This window comes from Sparus aurata, chromosome 4, assembly GCF_900880675.1.
Source record: "Sparus aurata chromosome 4, fSpaAur1.1, whole genome shotgun sequence".
Classification (NCBI taxonomy): domain Eukaryota; kingdom Metazoa; phylum Chordata; class Actinopteri; order Spariformes; family Sparidae; genus Sparus; species Sparus aurata.
Window position 1 is genome coordinate 18,263,316 of NC_044190.1, and position 23,665 is coordinate 18,286,980.

General features: G+C 40.2%; 2 protein-coding genes and 1 long non-coding RNA gene across 4 annotated transcripts; 1 reads left to right on the forward strand and 2 right to left on the reverse strand.

Moving 5' to 3' along the window:
- Positions 1-780: 780 nt before the first annotated feature.
- Positions 781-12,269, reverse strand: LOC115579820 (coiled-coil domain-containing protein 81). The gene is made up of 16 exons (XM_030413503.1): positions 12,138-12,269; positions 11,910-11,971; positions 11,646-11,799; positions 9,615-9,799; positions 9,451-9,525; positions 9,195-9,366; positions 7,962-8,076; positions 6,694-6,787; positions 6,185-6,331; positions 4,704-4,802; positions 3,654-3,823; positions 3,488-3,566; positions 2,534-2,644; positions 1,638-1,747; positions 1,432-1,557; positions 781-1,216 (listed from the first exon to the last, which is right to left on the reverse strand). Exons 1-16 carry the CDS (start codon positions 12,211-12,213, stop codon positions 1,078-1,080), a joined length of 1,914 nt encoding a protein of 637 aa, XP_030269363.1. The 5' UTR covers positions 12,214-12,269; the 3' UTR covers positions 781-1,077.
- Positions 12,270-12,382: 113 nt separating this feature from the next.
- Positions 12,383-19,750, forward strand: LOC115579821 (interleukin-18 receptor 1). Of its 2 annotated transcripts, XM_030413504.1 has the most exons (11): positions 12,383-12,473; positions 13,611-13,747; positions 16,316-16,571; positions 17,426-17,612; positions 17,750-17,894; positions 17,991-18,056; positions 18,150-18,273; positions 18,395-18,540; positions 18,680-18,826; positions 18,912-19,055; positions 19,138-19,750. In XM_030413504.1, exons 2-11 carry the CDS (start codon positions 13,690-13,692, stop codon positions 19,473-19,475), a joined length of 1,611 nt encoding a protein of 536 aa, XP_030269364.1. In that variant the 5' UTR covers positions 12,383-12,473; positions 13,611-13,689; the 3' UTR covers positions 19,476-19,750. The 2 variants fall into 2 exon arrangements, with proteins under 2 accessions (XP_030269364.1, XP_030269365.1); XM_030413505.1 differs by lacking the exon at positions 12,383-12,473 and having other exon boundaries at positions 12,913-13,747; positions 18,749-18,826.
- Positions 19,751-20,753: 1,003 nt separating this feature from the next.
- LOC115579826 (uncharacterized) lies at positions 20,754-23,326 on the reverse strand. Its single transcript, XR_003983742.1, has 4 exons — positions 22,124-23,326; positions 21,658-21,745; positions 21,259-21,312; positions 20,754-21,067 (listed from the first exon to the last, which is right to left on the reverse strand). It is a non-coding gene; the product is annotated as an uncharacterized LOC115579826 (long non-coding RNA).
- Between the last annotated feature and the right edge of the window lie 339 nt (positions 23,327-23,665).

The following is a 23,665-nucleotide window of genomic DNA, read 5'->3' on the forward strand; positions in this document are numbered from 1 at the left end:
ATGAAACATAAATGTGGGCAACAAAGGGTTAAACCTAAAGAAACACACATACAGAAAACAACAGGTGAGCGGGGAAAGCCCAAAAAGAGGCTTATTGCATTTAATGTTTTGAGGAAAATATATTTTATTTGCTGTGAGCTTTGGCCAAATCTGTTGCTGGAGTCAAGTCAGTTTTATTTATACAACTTGAAATCTACTGAGGCTGTTAAATTTGTGCAGCATACAGAGTGTATGCTAAATGACATAAGGCTTTACTTGTTGACTGATGATGCTATCTCTTCTTACATTTTTTTTTTTTAATGAAATACTTAAAGGGACAGTTCTTGCCGAAATAAGAAAATATATTCTTTGTTGTAGGTGGTGCTATTTATCCATCTAGATTGTTTTGGTGTGAGTATCTGAGTGGAGATGTCTGCCTTATTTTAAATATAATACAACTAGATTGCATTCCACTTGTGATTCTAAAAACATATATATATGTATGTAAAACAGCAATGTCTCTTCCCAGAAATCACGACCGGGTTACTCAAGATAACCCACAGACCTTGTTGTGAGCAGTTTCATGTAGGAACTATTTTTCATTCTGTATCACCGCTTAGCTGACGTTACAACTGATGGTACAACTCCATCAAGAAGGACTCGATACATGTCAGTAGTGACCATGTCTGGTCCATGAGTGGATGCAAGCTTCCTTCTAGAGTACTTTGGCAGAAAGAAAATAGCACATAGGAATCGCTGGTTTCCCCCGATGAGCAGGTAAACAGAAGCCTCTACCATCAGTGTGTATGTGCAGATATTTTATTGGCTGAATATGTTGTGGATGACTACATACAAATACCACAAACAACCATATACTAGGGAAAATAACAGAGCAACAAACATGAACTCCACAGACTGATTTAGGAGAAGAGCAAGAAGAGAGGACAGTACACACCAAAACATCCAAGTACGCTTCAATAACGCTTGACTTGCAAATTCAACCATTAGTTGCCGTCACATGGTGAGTTACGAGGGTTGAGGTGCTGTTTAGTTTGTGAGGTTTCGATGTTCAAGTCCTGCTGAAGGCTCCACTGCTTATCAGATCATGAACTGGGAGCCAGAGAGGTAGTGGGAGTCCTTCCAGATGTTGGTCTCTCCACAGTTGGTGGTCCTCCTCTTACACTGGCAGCAGCGCCTGTACTCCTCAAGCTTATCTACCAGGAGCTGACCAGCAGACCTGACCGGCGGGAGACAGAACAAAACAGGAAATCATGTCGTCCTGCATGAATGATGAAGGACGGAATGTATCTTCTAGATCAAAGTACAGTAGATCACAAGTGTTGTGGCAGTTCTGACTTTCGAATTTGAACTTTGCATTTAAACTTTGAATTTGAACTTTTAATTAAAGCATTATTAATAATGGTGGCTTAGGGTGAGCCTACATCCACACACCTCAGAAACCGCCTCTCCTCCTCCTCGCGTTGGTGTTTGAGCCTCGTACTGCGACTCCACTCCTCCTCCAGCGACTTACTGATGTCCCTCCTCTTCTCGAAGCGATTAATGCGATCCAGTAGCAACCTGGACAGGAAACATTTCAAACTACTATCAGTTACACTTTCTCATTGGCATCTATTTCACTTCCAACTTTGTTTACTCACTCCATTTTGCTTTGTTTCAGAATTTCTCTCTCCTTCTCCAGCTGTTCTTGACGGCTATGAAGTTCTTCCTTTTTCCTCTGAGTGGCAGCACCGAAGTTTACCTGGAAGAGCTGTCATGTAGAATAAAACCATGTGGATTTAAGGAATATCTATGAGCATGTTACTGTACTTATGCTGCTTGATATTTCAAGGTCGCAACACTTCAGAGTACCTTTTTATTGTGTATTGTACTTTGTACTCCACTAAATGCTGGTTAAGAATTTATACAAAGCTTAGATAAATCAAATCTGGTGGACGTTTAAAGTTTAAGCTGTCTTACGGCCAAACCTCAGCTCGTTGCAACATGAAACTGCTGCTTACATGTTGATGCATCAGTGCTAATAATACCAGCAATATAATATATATATATATATATATATATATATATATATATACATATATATATATATATATATATATATATATATATATATATATATATATATATATATATATATATATAACATGGTTGGCATAGTTTAACTTTGCTTTTGATACTTTTACTACATTTTGTTGTTAATACCGCTGCACCTTTAGACTTTTACCTCAGAGTATTTCTACACTGTGGTTTTACTATGTTTACTTAAAGGTGCAATATGTAAGAATTTCAGTTTTAAAAGATTTTGACGTTATGTTGAGCTACTCTGGTGATATCCTTTTTTTTTTCCAAGTATGAAAAATCGGTCAATTGAGACGTTTTGCACCTCTCAGTCAGTATCCCACTCCACCATCCACTACAAAACAAAGCATACACTTTTCATTTAATTAAACATCTTCAACTGTAGTTATTTCTGACATCTGGATAAGGCTGTGACTGGAAAACAATATGTATGGCAGCAATGAGAAGCAGAGGTGACCTTCTGCGCCCTCTCTCGGCTCTCGGTGTTACTGGCTGCTGTCTCACAGCGGTTGAACCTGCAGTTGTCAGCCTGGCACTCTGGAGGGTCTGTGTACTTCTTATCTCCCACCTACCGGACAGAACAGATTCATTTTAGATGTTGATTAACACAGAGCGGATTGTGCAAAAAACTCCCCCTTGGCCAGATGTGGCCTTGTGACGTGAAGTCCTTTCTCACCCAAAATATCAAAACAAAGCCAAAGAAAAATGTTGTTGCTGTTTGTTAATATTTCCAAATATATTTAGAAATGTTGTAAATCAAGTTCTCCCTGAAATTGATGACTTTAATTTTGAAGTTAGTACTGTTTCCAGGACAGGATTATTTGACCCGAACTCTGCAACACACACATAACACAGCAACAAACCAAGTAACCACATCCTGTTTAACAATTTGGACAGTAAAGTTTGATGTTAAACGTAGAACCTTATATGTGACAGAAGTACATTATATTCTAGTATATGCATGAAGAGTGGGCAACCTGCCTGCACTCGGGCCCTTGACTGGCAGGATGGGCGGTAGCTTTACTCTGCTGCCTTCCTTTGACCTACAACCTTCCTCAGCCTGAACAACACTACAGCACATCTGGACATCCTTCATCATCCATATTTAGAAGTGAGATTCTTCAAAAAAATAAGCACTGTCAGAGAGAAATACAAGTCTAAATTCACCTTATATATATATATTTAAAATGCATATTAACACCAGCCTTTGTTTTATCAACCAAACGCTCATTACGGACAAAACCAAAAAAGGGAAAAGTAATCACTGTGTATTCTCGAGAACTGCTGGTCCCGTCTTCTTTTAGAGAAAAATACAAAACTGGATGTCTTACTGTATATTGTTGGCTTGACGGCTACTTTTGAAATGTTCTCTGAGAAAAAATATTCTCTACGTAACCTCCTCTGCTCGTACCTGGGTGTCCAGAGCCCTCTTGTAGTACTTAGTTCTCTCCTGCTTCTGCTGGAGCTTTTGGGCCTTCTGCAAAGCTAACCTAAAACACACACAACAGATGACGCGCTAGTTATCACCACAAATGATGATCTGAAATGCCTGAGCAGTACCGTTGTCACAGACTCACTCCTGGACCAGCTGGACGTGGTCTAGATGCTCCATGAGAAGACGGGTCTGCTGGTCTCGAACCTCGTGTTGCCGCCGGCTCTCTATCTGACCCTGAAGCTCGTTCATGTAGCGATGCTGCTGAATCGTCCTGACAGGAGTAAGAGGCCGAGCCGGGAAGATGAATGAAGTCTGAACACAAGAAGCACAGAGAAGACACTGAATTTTAACAAACTGCAATATTTAAAGTACGATTTTATGTTTTAAAAGTCATAATCCTAAAACTTTTCACCCTCACTCTTTGCTATTAACCCTCCCACAGTCTATCAGAACTGTATTTGGTTAAATCAATCGTCCCACTGCTGCTTCTTCACATTCAAAGCACTTTGGTGGCCTTTATTGTGAAGCAGTCACAGGTAACACAAAGTATTTCCATCCCTCCAGGAAGTTGCGATTTTGGGTTCATAAACAATTACCCCAAATTCATGCAGTTCTTATGACCAGCGCAGCCTTGCAATTTGGTCCGATCACTGCCAAATCGACCACAAAACATAGTTTCAATCGTAGCGGTCCACTCTGCAAAATGTTGAGCCATTAATTTACTCACTTCCTTGTTTCTGCTTGTGAGGATGCAGACATGAAATGAACGCCTGACATTAGACAACAAAATTAATGTAAAAGTGAAAGACCGTGCAAGGCAAGTCCATGATGTTCTGCACAAAGGCGCGGGGTAAACTGTTTTCCGTCGCTTGCATGCTACACTTGTGTGGACAACAGACAAGACAACATGTGTTTGAAAAACAAGACATTGACATTTTCAGCATTTGTTAAAAAAAAATTTTTTTTCAAGTTTTAAATGTTTCAGGAAGTAATAGAACAGGAAGAAGAAACCACATTTTGTTATTAGGAGCACTTTTACTTCTCATTGCTGAAAGTGCACTGTGTGCAGCATGAAATAAAGTTGCAGGAAAACCAAATTGGCGTCTTTCGTGTTTGGCTGCACTGTAAACCAATAAAACAGTTGCTCCTCTCTTGACAAAGACTGAAACTTGAATGTCCAGGTTCTACTCACAGGGTAAAGAGGACAGTAAGTCTTCTCTTTCTTCTCAGACATCTGCAGGTTGAATGTTGCAACCTGCTTTGCGTGCTCACGCTGCTCATTCAGCTTTGCCTGCCAGATGAACACAAAGAAACAGGTGCCTTTGATTCTATTTTTATTTGTTCTAAGACATTGAGAACACAACATATCATCACAGGTTTTAACAAAATGACTTTATTTGGCTCCTAACCAATTCTTAAGGACGCCATGTTTTGTTGAGGCTGTTTTATTGAATGTTGTTGATGTTGGCAAAAACAACGTACACTTAAGGTTGTTTAATTTTGAATTTATAATATTCCACATGTTCCAGACATCTTCCTCAGTCCTCACAAGGGGATACACGCTGTTTGCTCAGCTCTCTGGCCCTGACCAGTGTGGAAACACCCTTTACTCCTCAATTGTTGAGGTGTTTAATCTTTTACATTTTTGTTTGGTTAAGCAGTTGCTATGGCAACTTTTACCTCCTAACAAATCCACCGGGTCACTCACAAAACACCTTTAGTCACCGCAGCAGACAGCATGAAGTAGGTACTTAAATAGAGCCATATAAATCATATAAAATGGCTATATTTTTTCGAGCACTTTTAAGTGCTTTTATACTACTTTTTTACAGTCAGAAAGCCCTCGCCCACTTGGCCCACATGATCACAGTTTTAACCACACTAGCAACATAGCTCTGGGGACGCTAGTGTAGCTCCATCTTGTAGTCAGCTCTGGTCACCCCCGTACTTTTTGTCGCCATCAACAGATCCACATGTACTTTAATAACAACATTTGGTGTATGACCAAATACCTGCAAAACCAATTACATTTCTTCGGCGCTCAGCTGTAGGCCTGCTTGTGTTTGCATTAATGACCAAATGTTAGCATGCTCGATTCAGATGGTGGCCTGAATGCTAATATCAGCAGGTTAGCATTGTCATTATGAGGATGCTGACATTAGCATTGTTGACCCCTCATCCTCTCCGCTGCCATCATAAGTGTCACTCCAGAGGTGAATATAACCCACAGTGCATTTTTACTATAAGAGCAACAAGCTGGTGACTTACAGTAGTTAGACAAGATGTTTGACGCCATGTGATTTTATTTTCTGTATAAGAATATTAAAAAGAATTTGATTGAAACAAACAAGTAACAATATCCAGATATTAGAGATATCTCCGGCTGTTTTGTTACAACATTACTTTCAATTTCATTTCCAATATTACTTCCTACTATTTCAGTTCATTTTTAAGTTACACTGGTACCTCCTTATCTTAACTGCTGTCGTTGTTCCATTAGGCACTGTTTTTTGCTTATACTCCTTAAACGCTTTATATTTTGTATATTTCACCTAAATTTAAACTGGTCCCGGTGTGTGACCCTCACCCTGGGAACGCGCTGGTTGTTACTGGTTGTTTTTTTGTAGCGGTCTATTTGGCACAAGCATTTACTCAAAGTTCCAACTATCTCACCTGTTCTTCAGCCATGTGCTGCTTGTCTCTCAGTTGTTCTTTAAGCAGTAAGAGTTTCTCCTGAGCTTTCTCCTCTGCTTGCTGCTGCTCCCTCAGGTACACCGGAACATTGTTTTGGGCCCGCTGCATACACAGGCAGCACAGCTCCTATGAAAGCCACAGGAAAATGATAATTATAGAACAATTTCCTATTATTTTCCGCACAAGCATTTAAATGTGAACAATTTGTAGAGAATGCATTTGTTTGGTTACATCCCCACAGCTCCTTTGACAAAGACCTGTGCTCCTGTAAAAGCAATAAAGCTATTACAGCAATAAAGGCACTGTACTGTCAAGCTCTACTTCCCGAAGTTACTGTGGATTTAACTTAATTCTCCACTTTCTAAACTACTTACATCGTTTGCATGGTTTCAGAAGGATGGTGCAGGACAGATATATGACTGCACCTACCCACACACTCACACACACACACACACACACATAACTCACACACACACACACTCACTCACCTGTCCGGCTCGAGCGTGGCCAGAGCAGCTAACACTCCCACGAGGCTCCTCCGGTTTGGGAGCAACCTCTGTTGGTGAGATGGAGGTGGTGGGCCTGTGAGTAGAGAGGTTCGTTACCACTGCAAACTGTCCAGTGTCTGCTTTGTACGCATACAGCTTGGTGTCATCTTCTTTAGCGATGGAATGTAACATGTATGTAGTGGCATTTCTTCTGGATGTCAAAAAAGCCACTTCCTGAGCTGTAGGCACAGTAACTTCAGATGTAATCCATTTTAAAACGTTCAATAAAAAATACAGTCCGTCACACGGTAGAAAAACGATATGCTCCCGTACGTGCCGCAGCTCAAAGCATCAGTCAACTGCGCACATGACTCACCAAATTAAAGGTACAATATGCACGTTTTATCAGAGAGGGAGCATAAATTATATTAATCAACATGAGTTTATTTTTTTAAATCTTTTGACATTGTTTCCCTGGTATGCACATGAAATAAATTGAAATTATAAATTATGCAACATATTTTAAATTCTCATCTTGTGGCTCTTACAATGTACATGTAATCAAGTACTGTCATTAAGTAAAATTTGTGGTTACTTCCCATGAGTATTTCCATTTTCTGCTACTTAATACTTTTTACTCCACTACATGTGTTTGATAACTTTAGTTACTAGTTACTTTGGAGATTACATGCTACAACAGAGTCAAAATAAAAAAAAATTAAATTAATGTATTTGATTATTCTAATTCTGATACTTTGGATACTTAAGTACATTTAACATCAGATGCTTTAACACCTTTACTCCAGTATGACTTTTGGGTACTTTTTTTACAACACTGTCAGGTTATCACATTTAACATTTAACTTCAACACATCTGACGATGTGTGGTTTTAACTGGGCATGAAGGTAATCTGAAAAGTAACTAAAGCTGTCAGACAAATGTAGTGGAGTAAAAAGTATGATATTTACTTCTGAGATGTCGTGGAGTTAAAGTATAATGTGGAAATACTCAAGTAAAGCACCTTGGGGGAGGCTGACAGTGCAGACAAGTGATGACAGAGAAGGAATATGTCCCACAGCCTGTTGTGCATCATTGATGGAGCTGGAAGGGGCCTCAGGCCAGTAACAATATAAGACCACCACTGAGCTCTCAGTTCTCACTGACTCATCCACCTGCAAACAACAGCTCTGTGCACTGCAAACTGAACCTCTCCGTTGATCGTGTGTCCTCGTCTGTCTCTCTGTGTGTGTCTTTGTGTGTGAAGTACTTGTCTGCGGCCTCCATTGGGGGTTTTGGACTCGGTTCTTCAGTCAGGCTGACAGCTCTCATCTTGGCAGGCTGCGGAGTCTGATGGGATTTAGATTCGCTCCGTTGGGGAACTTCTGTAGAGACACACAACACTCTGAGTGGGTTCACTGCTCCTGAAAGTAGCTGCACTTATTTGCTTTTCACATGCTCCACACCCGTCATTCCTGATTCTGTCATTCCTCACTTAATAGTTACACTTTCGTTTCTGTATCTCAGCCTGCTACATCTTGTTACTTGTGTTTTGAAGAGAGATTAGTTTCAGTAGCCAGCTCCAGCTTGGTACAAAGTTTAAGCCTCACCTAATCTCTTATCTAACTTTCACCATGATCAGCTTTCTTTATGCAACAAATAGAAACTAAAAGCTTTTTTGACGTTTTATTTGAAACAGGGCTCCACCTCAGCCTGCTGGTGCAACCACTTGATCTTGAACTGCAAGGTCACAGCTTAAAGGAGTAGTTGGCAGTGTTGTTTGTCGTTAGTTGTTTGCAGCTGTACTGTCAGGAGGTAAACTTTGTTTCATTTCTTCTATATGTGTGTTTCTGTTTCGTTATCTAGACTGTAATATTCAGTGTCCCATTTAAGCTAGCTGCAGTTGTAATGTTCTTACTGTGGTGGTCTACCACTTCTGAATGAATGTAGAGGAAACACTGGTTTGACACTTTGAAAAATATTTGCTTTCCTGATAAAGATAGATTACTGCCTTCATGAATGTATGACAAATATGAAGTGGCCACTTAACACTTGTTGTTGCCATAGTATTAACCACTTGTTTCATCCACTTCTAATCGAGAATATGTCTGATAAAAACTTATGGCACTGGTGTATTTATGGATGATACAGCAGTATGGGGGCTTTCAGTTTAGCTGAACAGCCAATCAGTGGCTCGGATGGTGAGAGTGATTTCTCTCAGGGAGTGTGTCAAATTTCTTTGTTAGATATCAAACAAACAAGATAAAATGTGTTTATAAGCATGTATAAAAGTACATTGCACCATGCTTATTTCAGCTTCTACTGCCACTGCTCCTCAAGCTCAACCTCACAGTGAGGAACAAATACCTTTTTTTTTCTTTTGCAGAAAGTTGATAAGCGATTTCAAAGTGTTTGGATTTGATTCAACACTTGGTTAAGACTTAATTTAGATTCATTGCAACCAAATCCCAAATTGTCAGCCTTGTGCCAAAAGCTCTCTCACCTCCTGCATTCCTCTGGTCTGGAGCTGGTGACAAGCTCCACAGACCTTTGTCACCACCTTTGTCGTCCGGCAGAGGAGAGCAGACAGTTGGCAGGGTGATGGGGTTAGTAGTCTGTGGCCTCTGAAGCCTCGAAAGTCCACCCGACATTAAAGACACGCTGCTGCCAGGTCTCTGGAGGGGCAAAAATATGTACGATCTGCGATAACACTTAATGTACATCCGTACAAACACACCCATTCACTTCTTTATACTCACGTTGTTAAAGTCTAGCAGCAGCCTGCCAGTTCCATCCATGGCATTTATAAAATCTCTGCTGAACTTCATCCTCACCTTTCAATAACATCACATGAGATTAACGAAACAGCGGTCGTGGTCGGAAAACAATGTGAATCACAGCACGGGAAATACAGTATGAGCACCTTGTTGTTCTTAAAGGACAGAAGTCCGATTCCCTGTAAGGTGAGGAACACATTTTGTTCAGAGGCCAAAGCTCTGAAGAGGAGCAGGAGAGTTTCTCTAACGCAGCCCTCCACCACGTCCCGACTGAACGGAGTCTCTCGTGACACAGCCGCAAAGTTCAGTTGCACCACTGGTAGATGTGTTGCTGAAGAGGACACACACACACACACACACACACACACACACACACACACATACATACACAGATAATGTGATTGATCCACCTCCCAGAATTTCAAATGAGCATCTATAGTCATGAGGGCAGCTATTTTCCAGCGTATCCTCTCTGTTTTTACTTAAATCAAGGCTTCTTATTTCTCTGCAGTATTACATAACATCCTCAGTTATTGTCAAGTCAGTTTTTAACGGTCCAATATGTGAGAATTTGCCACATGTCGAATCCGTACTCAAAACAAATAAGGGGCAGCATATCACCAGAGAAACAGCTTACTGCTGCTAACTGTAGCTGCAGTTAGCTGAGTTAGCCGTGCAGCTAGCAGCCTGAACTGGGAGCTCCGAGCACTGGGGAAGTGTTGGTGTTCATACTACCAGCCCAGAAGTTTTAAACCAGGCCAGGCTAGGGCTAGCTGGTTAACATACTAACTGCAGTAGACGTCTCTACGACACAATACATAGATGTTATGATTTCAAAACTGTTGTATCTTAACTCTTACATATTGCCCTTTTAATACTTGAAAAGTTTCAACAAACACTTCCTTCATCTGCAGACTAATTAAAGCCGCTGCTACCGTTCTCTTTGCCTTTAGCAATCCCCTCTCTTCTCTCTACGTCACCACACTTGCAGGACTCCTTTCTTTCTTTCTTTTTTTCTTTTTCTTTGCCCCTGTTCTTCTCCTTTTTCTTTGCATGTCCTATTTTGTAGTATAAGCCGCTGGATTTGGCAGCTTGCCGTGTTCCACAATTGATGGTAAACAGGATCCTGCTCTCTGCAAGTTCAGCAGCAGACAGGACCGCCACTTTATGGAGTTCAGTCAGACAACTCACGTTTGAAATGTTTATTACAAGCAGAACATGTTAGATTTTGCCATCTAGGCTCTGACCTCACCACTCCCCGAGGATATGTTTACATGAGATGTTGGGGAGTGATGATTAAATATATTTCCCCCTAGACAGAGCCTGCAGGTGGATGCTGGGGTGGTGGTGGGCTGAAAGAGCGGGCGGTGATGCTTGTGCAGAGCAACAGCAGCATTGACGAGCCAGAGGGAGAGAAGGGAAATTCAAGCGTTTAAATAACCCGCTCAATAGAGAGGGTGCGTTTGTGAGATGGTCGGGGGAGAGAAGCATATCACGTGTGTATATGGCAGTGAAGCTCGAGTTGACTGCCTGAACTAGGCTCGCAGGCGTCGCTTCATTTCTCTGTCCTGATTGGTTTGAGTCGACAGTTACACCAGAAAATGTCTTTTGCTGTTACTTTTGTTAGTTTTTACAGTTATTTTAATAATAAAACAACGCTTACAGCAGCTTCTAATAAAAAGTTTGACATTTAGCTTTAAATGTATTGAAGCTCTGCTCAGCTGGTCGTGGACCAGTAAAATGGTGAATTTGGTTTTTTTTAAGACTTTGACAGAATTGACAAGCGATGCATGTTATGTGATGTTATGTTTGGACCGTGCCAGGCTAACAGTTCCCCCTGGTTCCACTTCCTGTGCAAAGCTAAGGTGGCAGGTGTTAGCGTCATATTTACCATACAAGAAAGATATCAATCTTCTCATCTAAATATCTGCAAGAAAGTGAATGACTGTATTTCCCAGATTTTGGAATTATTCATTGAAGTCCACCTGAGAGCTATTGCCATGATGCCATCTACAAAGGGACACTGAAACATGTGTTACAATTACTCTCCCACCAATTTTCCAGAGGATATGAATATAGGAATAGGGTCACCTAAAGCATTATAAAACATTATTATACAGCCTATATTGCAATATATCACAACAAATAGGCTGTACATTTGTTTTAAATGTGCTCACCTGCAGCCAGGGGTCTGACCTGCTTCCAACCCAGAGACTGGGCGAGTTTCCCAGCCAGGAGGAAGATGGGTCTCTGGATCACTGTGAACTTATTTCCTGTGTCCACCTTCTGCTGAGAGAAGGTGAAAGTCCCCAGTCCTGCCAGGTGGACCCCCTACAAGATAGGTAGGTAGGTTTTGTGGATAGATAGATAGATAGATAGATAGATAGATAGATAGATAGATAGATAGATAGATAGATAGATAGATAGATAGATAGACTAACCCTCTGTAAGGTCATCTGACGTTCAATGTAGGAGGATACATCTGCCCAGATACAGTTAATATCTGAAAAAAAAAAAAAAAAAACGCACGATGTTTGGTTATTTGGCATCGTGAATGGCACATGCGCACTCTCTTGGCTCTGTATACACAGGACATACACTGGCAGCAGCTGGACGAACAGTTAGACAAAGTTTCATTGCTTTAAAGAAGACAGAAGTTTTAATCGGACCGTTTTCAGACAGCTGGGAGAGAGTCGGTAAAGTCCGTCCGTCCGCCTCTGACACCAGCCGCAGTATGTCAGCCATCTCTGGAAGAATCCTCACAGGGTGAAACGCTTCAAAACGAGTCTCTGCTCGATTTTTTTTTCCTGCTCGTCTACAATCGCCGGAGATCGAGACGAGCACCTGAGCATCGGTATCCCTTGGCAATGCAATGCAATGCGCTGAGGGGCTCTGAAGAGCGCACCGGTGCGTCGTAGCGCCTCTCCGTCACTGCGGATACAGCAGAGCAGGTTTCAGGCTGAGCGGCGCTGAGTGAAGTACCCAGAAGTCACACTGCAGTCCAAGTAAAGACAACGTGTTAAAATATAACTTTGCTAAATGTGGAAGTCACTCATACAAATAGTACTAGATTGAGGTTCCTGAAGCATCTGGTATTAAATGTATCAAAAGTATAACACAGTGATTACTGGAACCAGTGATGTGAAAAGTGACCAGCAACTAATGTGGTGGAGTGACAAAACGTGCAGTATTTGCCTCTCCAGTGCAGTGGAGTGGAAGTATAAAGTGCCTGAAAATAGATATACCCAAGTGAAGTACAAGTTCCCTTAAAACTGTACTTAAGTGCAGTACTTGCGTAAATATACTTAGTTACATTCAATCGACCCAGGAAAAGTTTCATCTGGTAGGTGTCGTCAATAAAATGGAGAACACAAAACAATAAGAGGCTCAAAAAAATTATATACATATTAAGAGGCGTTTCTTAATAATTGAAAACAATTATTATTGTTGTTATTATTACTACTATTATTGTTGTTGTTGTTGTTGTTACACGTATTGTGGTTATAATTGTTTGTTATGGTTATGATAATTAGCACGACTTATTACTTAATAATTATATTAATGTAATTGTAACTATCATTACTGATAAAATAATTAAATGAAAGTGATAATAGTAAAGACTGGAAAGTACCTATGAATTCACAAGGAAACGTCACGGTTTTTCAAGTAAAGGTCATGTTACTGTCTGTGTCTACGGTAAATCACCCTAATGTTTAACTTATTGGAAATGGCGGTACAGGTTGCCGAGGAAGTGACAGCAGGAAGAAACTTTACGCTATGGTGCTGGAACTGGAAGGATGTTGAGCAAACTGCAGCAGCTGCCAAACACTGATAAGACCTCCTCTTTACACAACACGCAATGTTGAGATATCATGAATGAAACGTTGCATGAGAAAGCAATCTTCGTTCATTCATGGTGGGCTGTTGAGGCTTTTCGATGTGCTGGTGCCGTTTCGTAAATGTTTGAACACTTGTCACGAAATGTATTGTGTGGGCTTTTCAAACTCAGTCGAGCAGAGAGGGATTCAGGGTGCACCTGTTTTACCTCCGACTTTCAGTTTCAGAAAGCTGTCTTGTAGTAGAAAAACTATTTGAAAGAAAAAGAAAAAAAACACCCTAGAATGACCTTTGCATTTCCTCAGAAGCCTGCGGGCTATAAAAGGCGGGTCCTTTCCATGAAGGCTCGATAAGACGTCCGGGTCCTTGTTGTGAGACGTCACCATGAAGGGAGCAATACTACTTCCCTCTCTTCTGCTTCTCCTCCTCACCTTACTGACAGGTAAGTGACTGACACCTTCATCACAGTTGTCAGCAGTCAGACAGGTTGAATTCTGTGTAAATCTCTCAGCTGTGACTAATCAAAACTGATCATGGTGTTAGATATTCCAAACTTAAAGTTGGGATCAAGTGGGTGTTAATGAATGTGCGGTCCTGTACTTAAATATAAATACACAGTGGTGGAAAGGTACTTATACTTTACTTTTTATTTTCTTCTCCTTTAAGTCTGCTTCTGAGAGGGAAATATTGTACTTTTGCTTCACCCCATTTATTTTAAGTGTTGTTCGTAACTCATTTGATTAAGATTTACATATACATCCTCACACTTTGAAGGTTAAACCTGTGGTTCCCGACCTTCCCACTCATTCCCCATTTTTCACATTTGTTTTTCACAACTTATTTTCATTGTCACCAGAGAGATATCGCCCCTCTTATCCTCTTACATTGTAAATAAATCACCCAGCCGCACACAAGGGAGTAAATGGTCAATTCTTCAGAGAAATTCAGAGAAATTAGATTAGATTTATGCAGCCGGACTTAGTTTTTTCCCTTTTCTACCCCTCATTAATCATCTCACAACCCCCCTAGTTTTATCTTTCACTGAACCATTCAGCACTGTCTGTTGAAAACCACTAGCCTAATGTATTGAACTTTATATGAGGTAGTTAACACTGACTCTGCCTTGACTGCAGCAGTGTAATGCTACTTGCGCATTGCATCAAATTAAAAATCAGGTGATACATCACTGACAGGGGTGGATTTCTAGCTCAATGACTTTAGCATTTTGCTGTGACTTTGATGTAAATAGTAGTTTGGGACTTATAATGGAATCATTTTTCATTATTTCAGTGGTTCATTAACCATTACATCTGCATCTAAAAACACTGAATTCAGTTCCCTTCAGGCGTGAGGAGGCATTAGTAAGTTTTCCGGCGGACAACCACATGCATTCATTTACAGATACTTGTCTAGGTCCAAGTCATGTTAATTAATTAATCTACTGTTGTATACAGCCGAGAAGATAAAAATGGGATTTGGGGAATTTATTGTCTCACTTTCTTTAACATTGCGTTTCTCAGGTTTCTTGAGAAAAAAAAACTGCCATTTGACATTGATACTGATCCAAATAAAAATCTGGATCCAGCAGATTTAATTATGTTTCATTTGATATTGGTTTAAGCCTAGTTGAATCAAAGGGGACTGTTGGCAGATGTATGCTGTCCACTCAGTGCCATTCCAGCTTCATGATAACACAGATATTACACTGCAAAAAAAAATAAAGTTTTCAATTAAGTGAACACTAGAGACATAGTGTTTTCTTAATTACACACAATATCGACAACCCCACATTGGGAAATCCCCTTGTGGAAATACAGCAGGTTATGAGACATGTCAAGTAACATGAATAAACGTTCATTAGTCAGAGTACTTCCACATAGGTTGACCTAATTCTGATCACAATGGAAATCACAAGACCATTAGCCACTGGAGAAGAGGGATGTGGTCGCTTTGCTCACAATGATTCGTAATAGTCACATCCTCATGATTTACTCTCACAAGGGGCCAACCATCACTATTTAGCGGTGGAACTAGACTTTCACCCAAGGGGTGGCCAGAGGGTGGGCAAGGCTTTATCAGGGGGTCCATATACTAATAAAGGAAAATATTGTGTCCAGAATAACGATAGCTTCAGACACTGACTTCACCACATCAACAAGAACCAAGTTCAAGTAGTGTGCATTACAGTGCACATGAAATACAAATCTTGCAGCTTTCATGGATGGCATCACGGAAATATTAATGTACAACTAAAGATATCTGTTCCTTTTTTGTAAGTCTTTAGTTTCATCAGCCAACACAGTAAACATTTCACTTTCAGCCAACAGTTTTGGTTGTTAGTATACTTGGCATTGCCACATGCTTCTCACTTCTCTCACTTCTCTTTGCTTTGGCAAAAAACATCACACAATGATATCAATAATAAATCATCAGCGTCATGACATTTGAGGTTTTTGTGTTAAAATGCTATAAATTAGAGCCACAACTGCAACCGAATACAAGTTGGAATTTGAAAAGTGCATATCCATGGATACATCCATTACCAGTGTTCTAGTCTGTTATTACTTTCAGTGTTGCTGAAATGTGAATAATGGGGATCAAACCTTGTACTGACTTAATCAAATCAAATCATATCAAATCAAATCAAATCAAATGTATTTATATAGCCCAAAATCACAATCACATTGCAGTCTGTACAGTGAACAACATCCTCTGTCCTTAGTCCCTCAATTCAAGTGAGGAAAAACTTGCCATGTTGATGGAGAAAAAAAACCTTTTAACAGGTAAAAAATAGAAGATGGAAATGCAAAACTTAATAAATATTAATGTTGATCAGAGATCAGGAGGGCCATTCCTGCATGCAGCATCTTGACAAACTGTAGCAACAGATTCAAGAAAATGGCAGATGAAGACGTAATATTTTTGACATTTTATTCTCGTGACTACATACCAGTTCATGCTATACTTTTACACAATAACATTAACCAAAATATGTGACACTTATTCACAGGTGTGTGTCCCCGGAGACCCGAGGAGAAGTATGTCAGGGCAGGTGAGATGGTGGCGCTGCAGTGCCCCCGTTACAGAGGGTACGATCATGGTGATGGCAGACTGATCTGGGCCAGTCACACCACCCAGGAGAAGGATCTGACCAGTGACATGTCATCAGCGGAGCAGATGGAGATGGGCGTGCTGGTTCATGGAAGGAGTCTTGTGATTCTCAATGCCTCTGTAAACCATCATGGGAATTACTCATGCTCCCAGGGGTAAAGCAGAGACATTCCCGAATTGATAAACACCATTCATCTACTACAAGGGAGATATCACAATTCAACTTCAGAGGCTTGTCACTGAGTCATACGCTAAACAAGACTATAAAAGAAGCACAAATGATTCAGTTTAGGTTCCTTCGGCTAAAAGTTAAAGTCAGAGCACAAACATGCTAACAATAACAACGCCAACATGCTGATGTTAAGTGGACAATGTTTACAAAGTTCAGCATCTTAGTTTAGCTTTCAGCCCCTGACTCACAAAGTACCGCTGAGGCTGATGGCAAATTTTGATTTGCAGGAACTTGTTGGAAAAATGTCAAATCTGACCCCAGGATGAAGCTACTTGAATGAAAAGTAAGGGATTGCAACATGAATATTTGTAATGTAACAGCAATCCTCCCTTACAGAACAAGCATTTTGTTGTAGCAAAAGGTATACAACATGTATATGTTGCATAAAATGTAAAATATACTGTAATATATTAAAAACTACATTTTAATATATGGAGTTTTTCCCATATGTTTGACAATACATGCTGTACCTAACGGAACAAATGTTATATTGCTTTCTTTAGCATTAAAGCATGTAAGCCTATTCTAGTAGTAACCGAAAATAAACCTGTGAACCTGACAAATAGTTATGTTCTAAAGTTTTGATGGCAGACATCCACAGGCCTTGAAAAATAATACCAAAACTATCTGGATGTAGAAACAGCTTAGTCGCGAAGAGGATTTTTTATTTGGAGACTGGTCCTTCCGTCTCTACTTTCAGGTTCAGAGCCTCTGCAAAATGTTAGTAGTAAGTAACATGAAATCTTCATAATAATCTCTTCTTTAATGACACAACAGGAATGCCAGCAGAAAGTACTGGTTCAAGCTGATGGTATATACAACACGGACCAGAGAGTATGAAGAGAAGACAACGTACCCAATGACATGTAACACACCAGAGTCCTGCACATTGACATGCCCTGATGTAAATATACCTGCTGAAAACATCCCAGATATTACCACCAGCGGCACCATATGGCACAAGGTATTAAAACACAGTGTTCATGAGAGTTAAAGAAGCTTATCTTGCATGATACATAATTAGTTTCTATAGCATTATGGTTTACTATAGTTTTTGCAGAGATGAAAAAGCTGATTTTGGTCATTTTTTCCATCTTCTAGAAAGCCGATTCATCCCTAACAGCTAGTTACTTCTCGAGTGTGAAGGAGAATGACGGAGGTGTCTACACCTGTACCAGATCTTACCTGTATCATGGTCAAATATACAACATGACCTCTACTGTGAAGCTTGAAGTCCAGCCAGAGAGTAAGAGAAACCACTTTTAAGATATCTTCATGGAAGTTCATATTCAAAAAACAAAAACAAAGATTTAAAGTGTTGTCTTCTTTTTTTGTCCCGCAGAAAAACCTAAGAAACTTGCAGAGATCACTTCACCGCGCATGAATGAAGTGTTTCCTGTAGATCTTGGTGAGCTTCAATCTTGCATCACAACTTAACATACGAGTATTCACTATCTTTGTAAATTACTACTTTTACATCTTGTGTGTCTTTTTTTTCTAGGCTCAACAGTGGTGATTGACTGTCAAGCTGTTGCGTACTCAGAGTTTGACGAGGTGTTCTGGTTAATGGACAGATCATTCGTGACAAGAGACAACAGTTCACCAGTTTTCTACAATTTCACACAGTAAACACTTCACACAGATGTTACAGTTTGGAAGTGTAAATGTGACCCACAGCCACACCAACAATAGACACTATTGCTTACAGTTGTCCATCTGAATCTTCCCTCATCCTTTCCTTTCCAGTGAACGTAATGCTGAGGAGACAAAGCTGACGGCATCGCTGGTGTTCAGAAGAGTGTCAGAAGAGGATCTAGCAAAGACTTACAGCTGTAAACTGGAATCTGAATCTGGACCCTCAAGCTTTGTCACCATCACCTTGGCCCAAAAATGTATACAAGATACATGGATATAGATTTGGCTTACTGTTATCTCATCTGTACATTCAAGTTACAGGGACCAGTCATCTGGTGCCTCCTACTTAAAATAGATTGTCATTTTTGGGGAACTTTGTCCTTTATGTCCCTACAGCTTCTTCTTCTTTCTCCCTCCTTCTGGCTCTCAGCATTGTGATCATTGTGATGGTGATTGTTCTTACAGTGGTTGTTTGTGTGAAGTTCAAAATGGGCAATGCTGTTCTCCAGCGAAACGCTCTCGCCTCCTATAGCAGCTTCTCAGGTGGGATTCATGTTTTTGGCTTGTCAGTGAAGTCCTCTCTAGCTGTATCAAAATGTGACAGTACTGTTGTTGGTTGTTTGCTTAGATGGGAAAAGCTACGATGCCTTCTTGATGAGTTACAAGAGCGAAACAGACGCAGGACTTAATGAAGATGACAGAAAATGGTTGGAGAGAGTTTTGGAAGAGAGATTTGGTTACAGTCTCTGTCGTGACATCTTACCAGGGAAAGGTACGCGTTTAAGAGACACTGAATAAATCTACCTAAAAATCTAAATGAAGTAGTGTTTAATCTGGACTCCGGTTGGTTGCAGCTGTGGAGGAGGCTGTGTTAGACTGCGTACAGCGGAGCCGGATGGTGGTTCTGGTTCCCTCCTCTTCAGATCCTGGTCCAGGAGCTGGAATGCTAAAGAAAATCCACGCAGCCCTTGTGACGCAACAAACTGGTTTGGTTTTTATCAAAACTGAGGCCACAGAGGCGTCAAGGTCAGGTTCATTATCCGAGGCCTCACAGCTTTTCGACAAGACTGGAAACTGTGTCACCTGGAGAGGCAAAAGCTCCATGTCGCCCTCCTCCTCCTTCTGGAAGGATCTTCAGATTTACCTGCCTGCCTCAAGGGCAGACAAAGTGATGCTTTTACACCCAGGATGAGAACTGTTAAAATATTAAGCAATGCTATACACATACACCAATGAATACACTGTTTTTAAGCTCACTCTGCAATATGGCTGACAGCTTTGATACTATTTATATCAGAGAATTATTATTTAACCTAGAGATATGACATGTAACATGTACATTTCTGCATTATTGTTATATATTTTGATGAGTTATTAACTTACTTTATCCCAACTGTTTCCAACCGGTTGAGGAAGGGAAATGGCAAACAAGACTAAATGTAACTTGAATAAAACTTTAAAATGTTGTCTTTTCCCTAAATATCTGTGCCAGAGTGAGGTCAAGCATTTGAATTCAGGTCAACCACTCAAAATATTCAGCTGCTGCTGCCCCAGCTGCCGACAACAGCAGACAACATTACACCTCATAAACAACTGAAAATGCTGCTGCAGTCAGGCTGATATACAGGAGTGAAGATCAAAGATAAATCCATTTTTTTATCCCAAAAGTTAAAAAAGTATTCACAGATCTCCCTGTCAGTAAATGGCTCCGATGTGAATCTGGGTGTTTATTCCTCCAGAAGTTCTGGCCCTGCCCCTGGATTCTCTGCCTGTGAGCACATAAGCAGCAGCTCTATCCTCATTTCAGCCAGCCCCCCTAAAAAAAACAGACGGCAAGCTTCTTTTATTTTAAACACCCCGACCAGCAGAAATGACATAGTGTGTTTAATTCTGTTAATTCATAGTTTTAACATTTTAGTTTTGCTAAATAGTTTAACATTTTTAAAGTAGGATTGACTGTTTTTGTAAACAGGTTTTAAAGACTTTGGGACTACTCTTTCCACTGTATTGATGCTCTCCATCCCTTCGTAACTTATTTCCCTTAAAACTCAATATTATATTGAGTTTTAATTATTAACTGTAAAAAGTGTATTGGTGTGTATGCTGATCGCCAGTGCTGCATATCTTCCAAGTTGCCCCACTCTGCCCACACCAGGTCAGCTTTTGGATTGGTCGGATTGGTTTTTGTTGTATTGTTGACAACCAGTAAGACATGTCACAATATTACTATAAAAATGTAAATGTTCCCCTTTCTTTAGCACAGTTTACTCAGGCATAGTAACACTGACAATGTTACTGACACTAGGAATAATATCTCTGAAGTCTTACCTAACCATAAAACCAAGACCATGCATATTGACCTTCTAGCTGAGAAACAGCTGTAAAACTCTCTGGGGCCTAAGAGTGGGTCACAAAGTGGAGATATATCCAGCAAGTCAAGCTCAAGCATCCAGGAGATTAGTCGGTGAAATACTTTGGAGGGTTTATTTAACAATAATAAAATCAATATATAGACAAACCAGATCATTTACATCAGTTTTTACATCAAGTGTGAACAGAACATAGTGCAAAGTTTCATTCTGAACACAGGCACCACCGAGTGGGAAACTATCTTTGGATAGATTAAGAACAGCATAATTCTTCGGTTCTGGTGAGAACTGGCAAATGGAAACACTATTTGCACGAGATACATTCCCAGTCTCGTTTCTTGGTCTTTTCAAAACTGTTGCTGTCCATTGCCAAACACTGGGCATGAAACCATCATTTACAGTCATCACACTGGACCTGATAAAGTGAAGAAAAAACAGAACAATAATTTATTATTTAAATGTGTTATTTTGCTATTTATTTATATGTGTTTACATGCTTGTGTCAGTGTACTCGTCAAAGACTGAAACAAAATATTCATTTTTGCATTTATTAATTTACATAGTATATTGTAATTACACTATATGTGTGCTTTGCAGTATATGTACCTGATGCCTTGAGGATTTCGAGAGCCAGATCTCTCCTCTCCTTTTTCAGTTTACCTACAATACCCAAAAAATAAAAAAAGTATAAATATATAAACAAGCAGACTTCTAATGACAAATTCATGGTTCACCCATGACAACTGTTGTTGTGCACTTTTGTTTGTTGTGCCTAGGGACTATATAGAAGTGTTGTATGGATGTCCAATAGCAGGTTGATTTTCTTTAACCAGAAATTTCATGAGGTGATTCTTACTGATAAACACATAGAACACTCATTCTCCATCGCACCCCACCACACCCCACATCATCACCGTGCACAAACAGACCTACAATCACTACACACATTACCATTGGTAAAACTGTGACGAGGTAGCTCAGTTCTGTCACCGTACAAAATCCCACCTGCTGAGTAATGATTCAGAATGTAGATGTGTCCCCAAAATTGAAGGTATAGGAAGCAACATGGAACAGGCCCTCAATGCCCTCAAACCTGGCAAAAACAACAAAATAAAATACAAAAATAATAATGTTAATTGTCCAAATAATACACATTCTAAAATTGGCTGAGCTTTCCAGCAACTTAAAGAGTATCCAAGTATCTGAACACTCTTGATATGAATCTTAAAATGCTGGAAAAAGTAAATGTCACAGCAGAGTGAAACTTCTGATACTTGAAAACACACAATCATGTACCTCCCATGTCAACCACAGGAAGTTAAGTTTTGCCTTTCATAAAATGTTCACATTTATTTGAATCTGATACTGCCATTGCCTATTATTTTGAGCACAACAAAGAAATATTTACAATATCTATATATCTAAAGAACAATTTAAACACATATTGCCTCATGTGTGAAACCATATTTACCTGTGCATCTGTATCTTGTTTATCCTGAGCCACTTTTCTTATCTTCACTTTGGCATGTGGGCTCCTGGGGTTTGGTAACTTTTCAGGTGGACCGAAGTACTTTGACTTGGACTTGGGCTGACCAGTAGAGCTGTCCCGTTTGTTCTACTGTTCTTATGGTCATCATCTGGCCTGCGAAAACTTGGTAAGTTTTTATCCAGAATCTGCATTGGCAGATTATGTTTCCCAACGTGCTCTAAATATCTTCCTTGCATTGAGGCAAACATTTTGGATATTAACTCTGCAGGTCTCAGGTACTTTTTCTTTAACAGGATGGAGTGTTTGACCAAACCAAACCAGAGTTCAACATGGCAGTTGGTATCCCCGTTTTTTTCTCTTCCATCTGTTTTGAGGCACATCGATGACACCAGGACAGAGGTAATGTTTTTTTTATGACAGCTGCATCTTCTGAAAGGATGTCAATCTCCGCTTGGTACCGTCTGAGTTGAAAAGCATGTGTAAAAGGTGACTTTCCAACAGCACTTCCAGCAGATTTCTCACTGGTGCTTTTCTCCTCTCCCATTATATGTCCACTTTCTTCCAGCTTCATGTCCTGGGTTTTCAAAACACACTTGTCGAGTTATGTTTTGCTCTGTTTTACCAAATGACTTTACTCCTCTGCACCAAAATGCACACACATATGATAAAAACCCTCAAGGGCTACCTGCATACTTGTGCAGTTGAAGAGGTAACCAAAACTAAATGTTGCATATTCTTGTATGCCTGTCTCCTGTTTTCTTGCCAAATGCTTGTGACACAGCCTTCATGATATGGGCAGAGCACAGATGCAGCACAGTGAAGTTGGGAATCTGTTCAGTTTGTCCCGACACTATTTCAAATGCTCTGGTGAGGTACACTGAAATATTCTCCTTGTTGAAGGATAGAAGCACACTGTAAATTAGGGCCCAACTATTATCAGTCTCAACCTGTCTCATTCGTCTTTTTGTTGTGTAAGACAACTTCCTCTTGAATTCAATGAGCCAATGGGAAATTGATGGAATGGAATGGCTGCTGGTTATCAGTTCTGTGAAGGGCAATGGAGGCTTATCCTTGCCCATGGCTGGCAAAACTAGAGCATATAACACTTGTTTGTTTTGATTAGGGATTTTCTACACCACACCACCTGTGGCATCAAGGTAGAGGGTGATGGGGGATTGTCTTAAAGGAGAACTTCGGTCGATTTAAACATGCAGCTTCATTGCTCAAGCTACCCTTGACTTGCGAGTACCAAAGACGCGAACAAATTTGGTCCAGCCATTACAGAGCTCCGTGAACGGAGATGTAGCATTGAACGCTAACTGCATGGGGTCAGAACTTCACGCTGTGTTTTAAGCATCTTAACATGCTCCACATCTCACACCAGAAGTTATGCAACATCAGCAGACACCTTAGCACACAGCACTGTAGCGTGTATGACTCAAAATGAATAAAAAAGTAGTTAAAACAGTGTGTTTGTGCAAGGAGCTACTTACCTGTTTGTTGACATCCGCGTCTTCCGGTAGC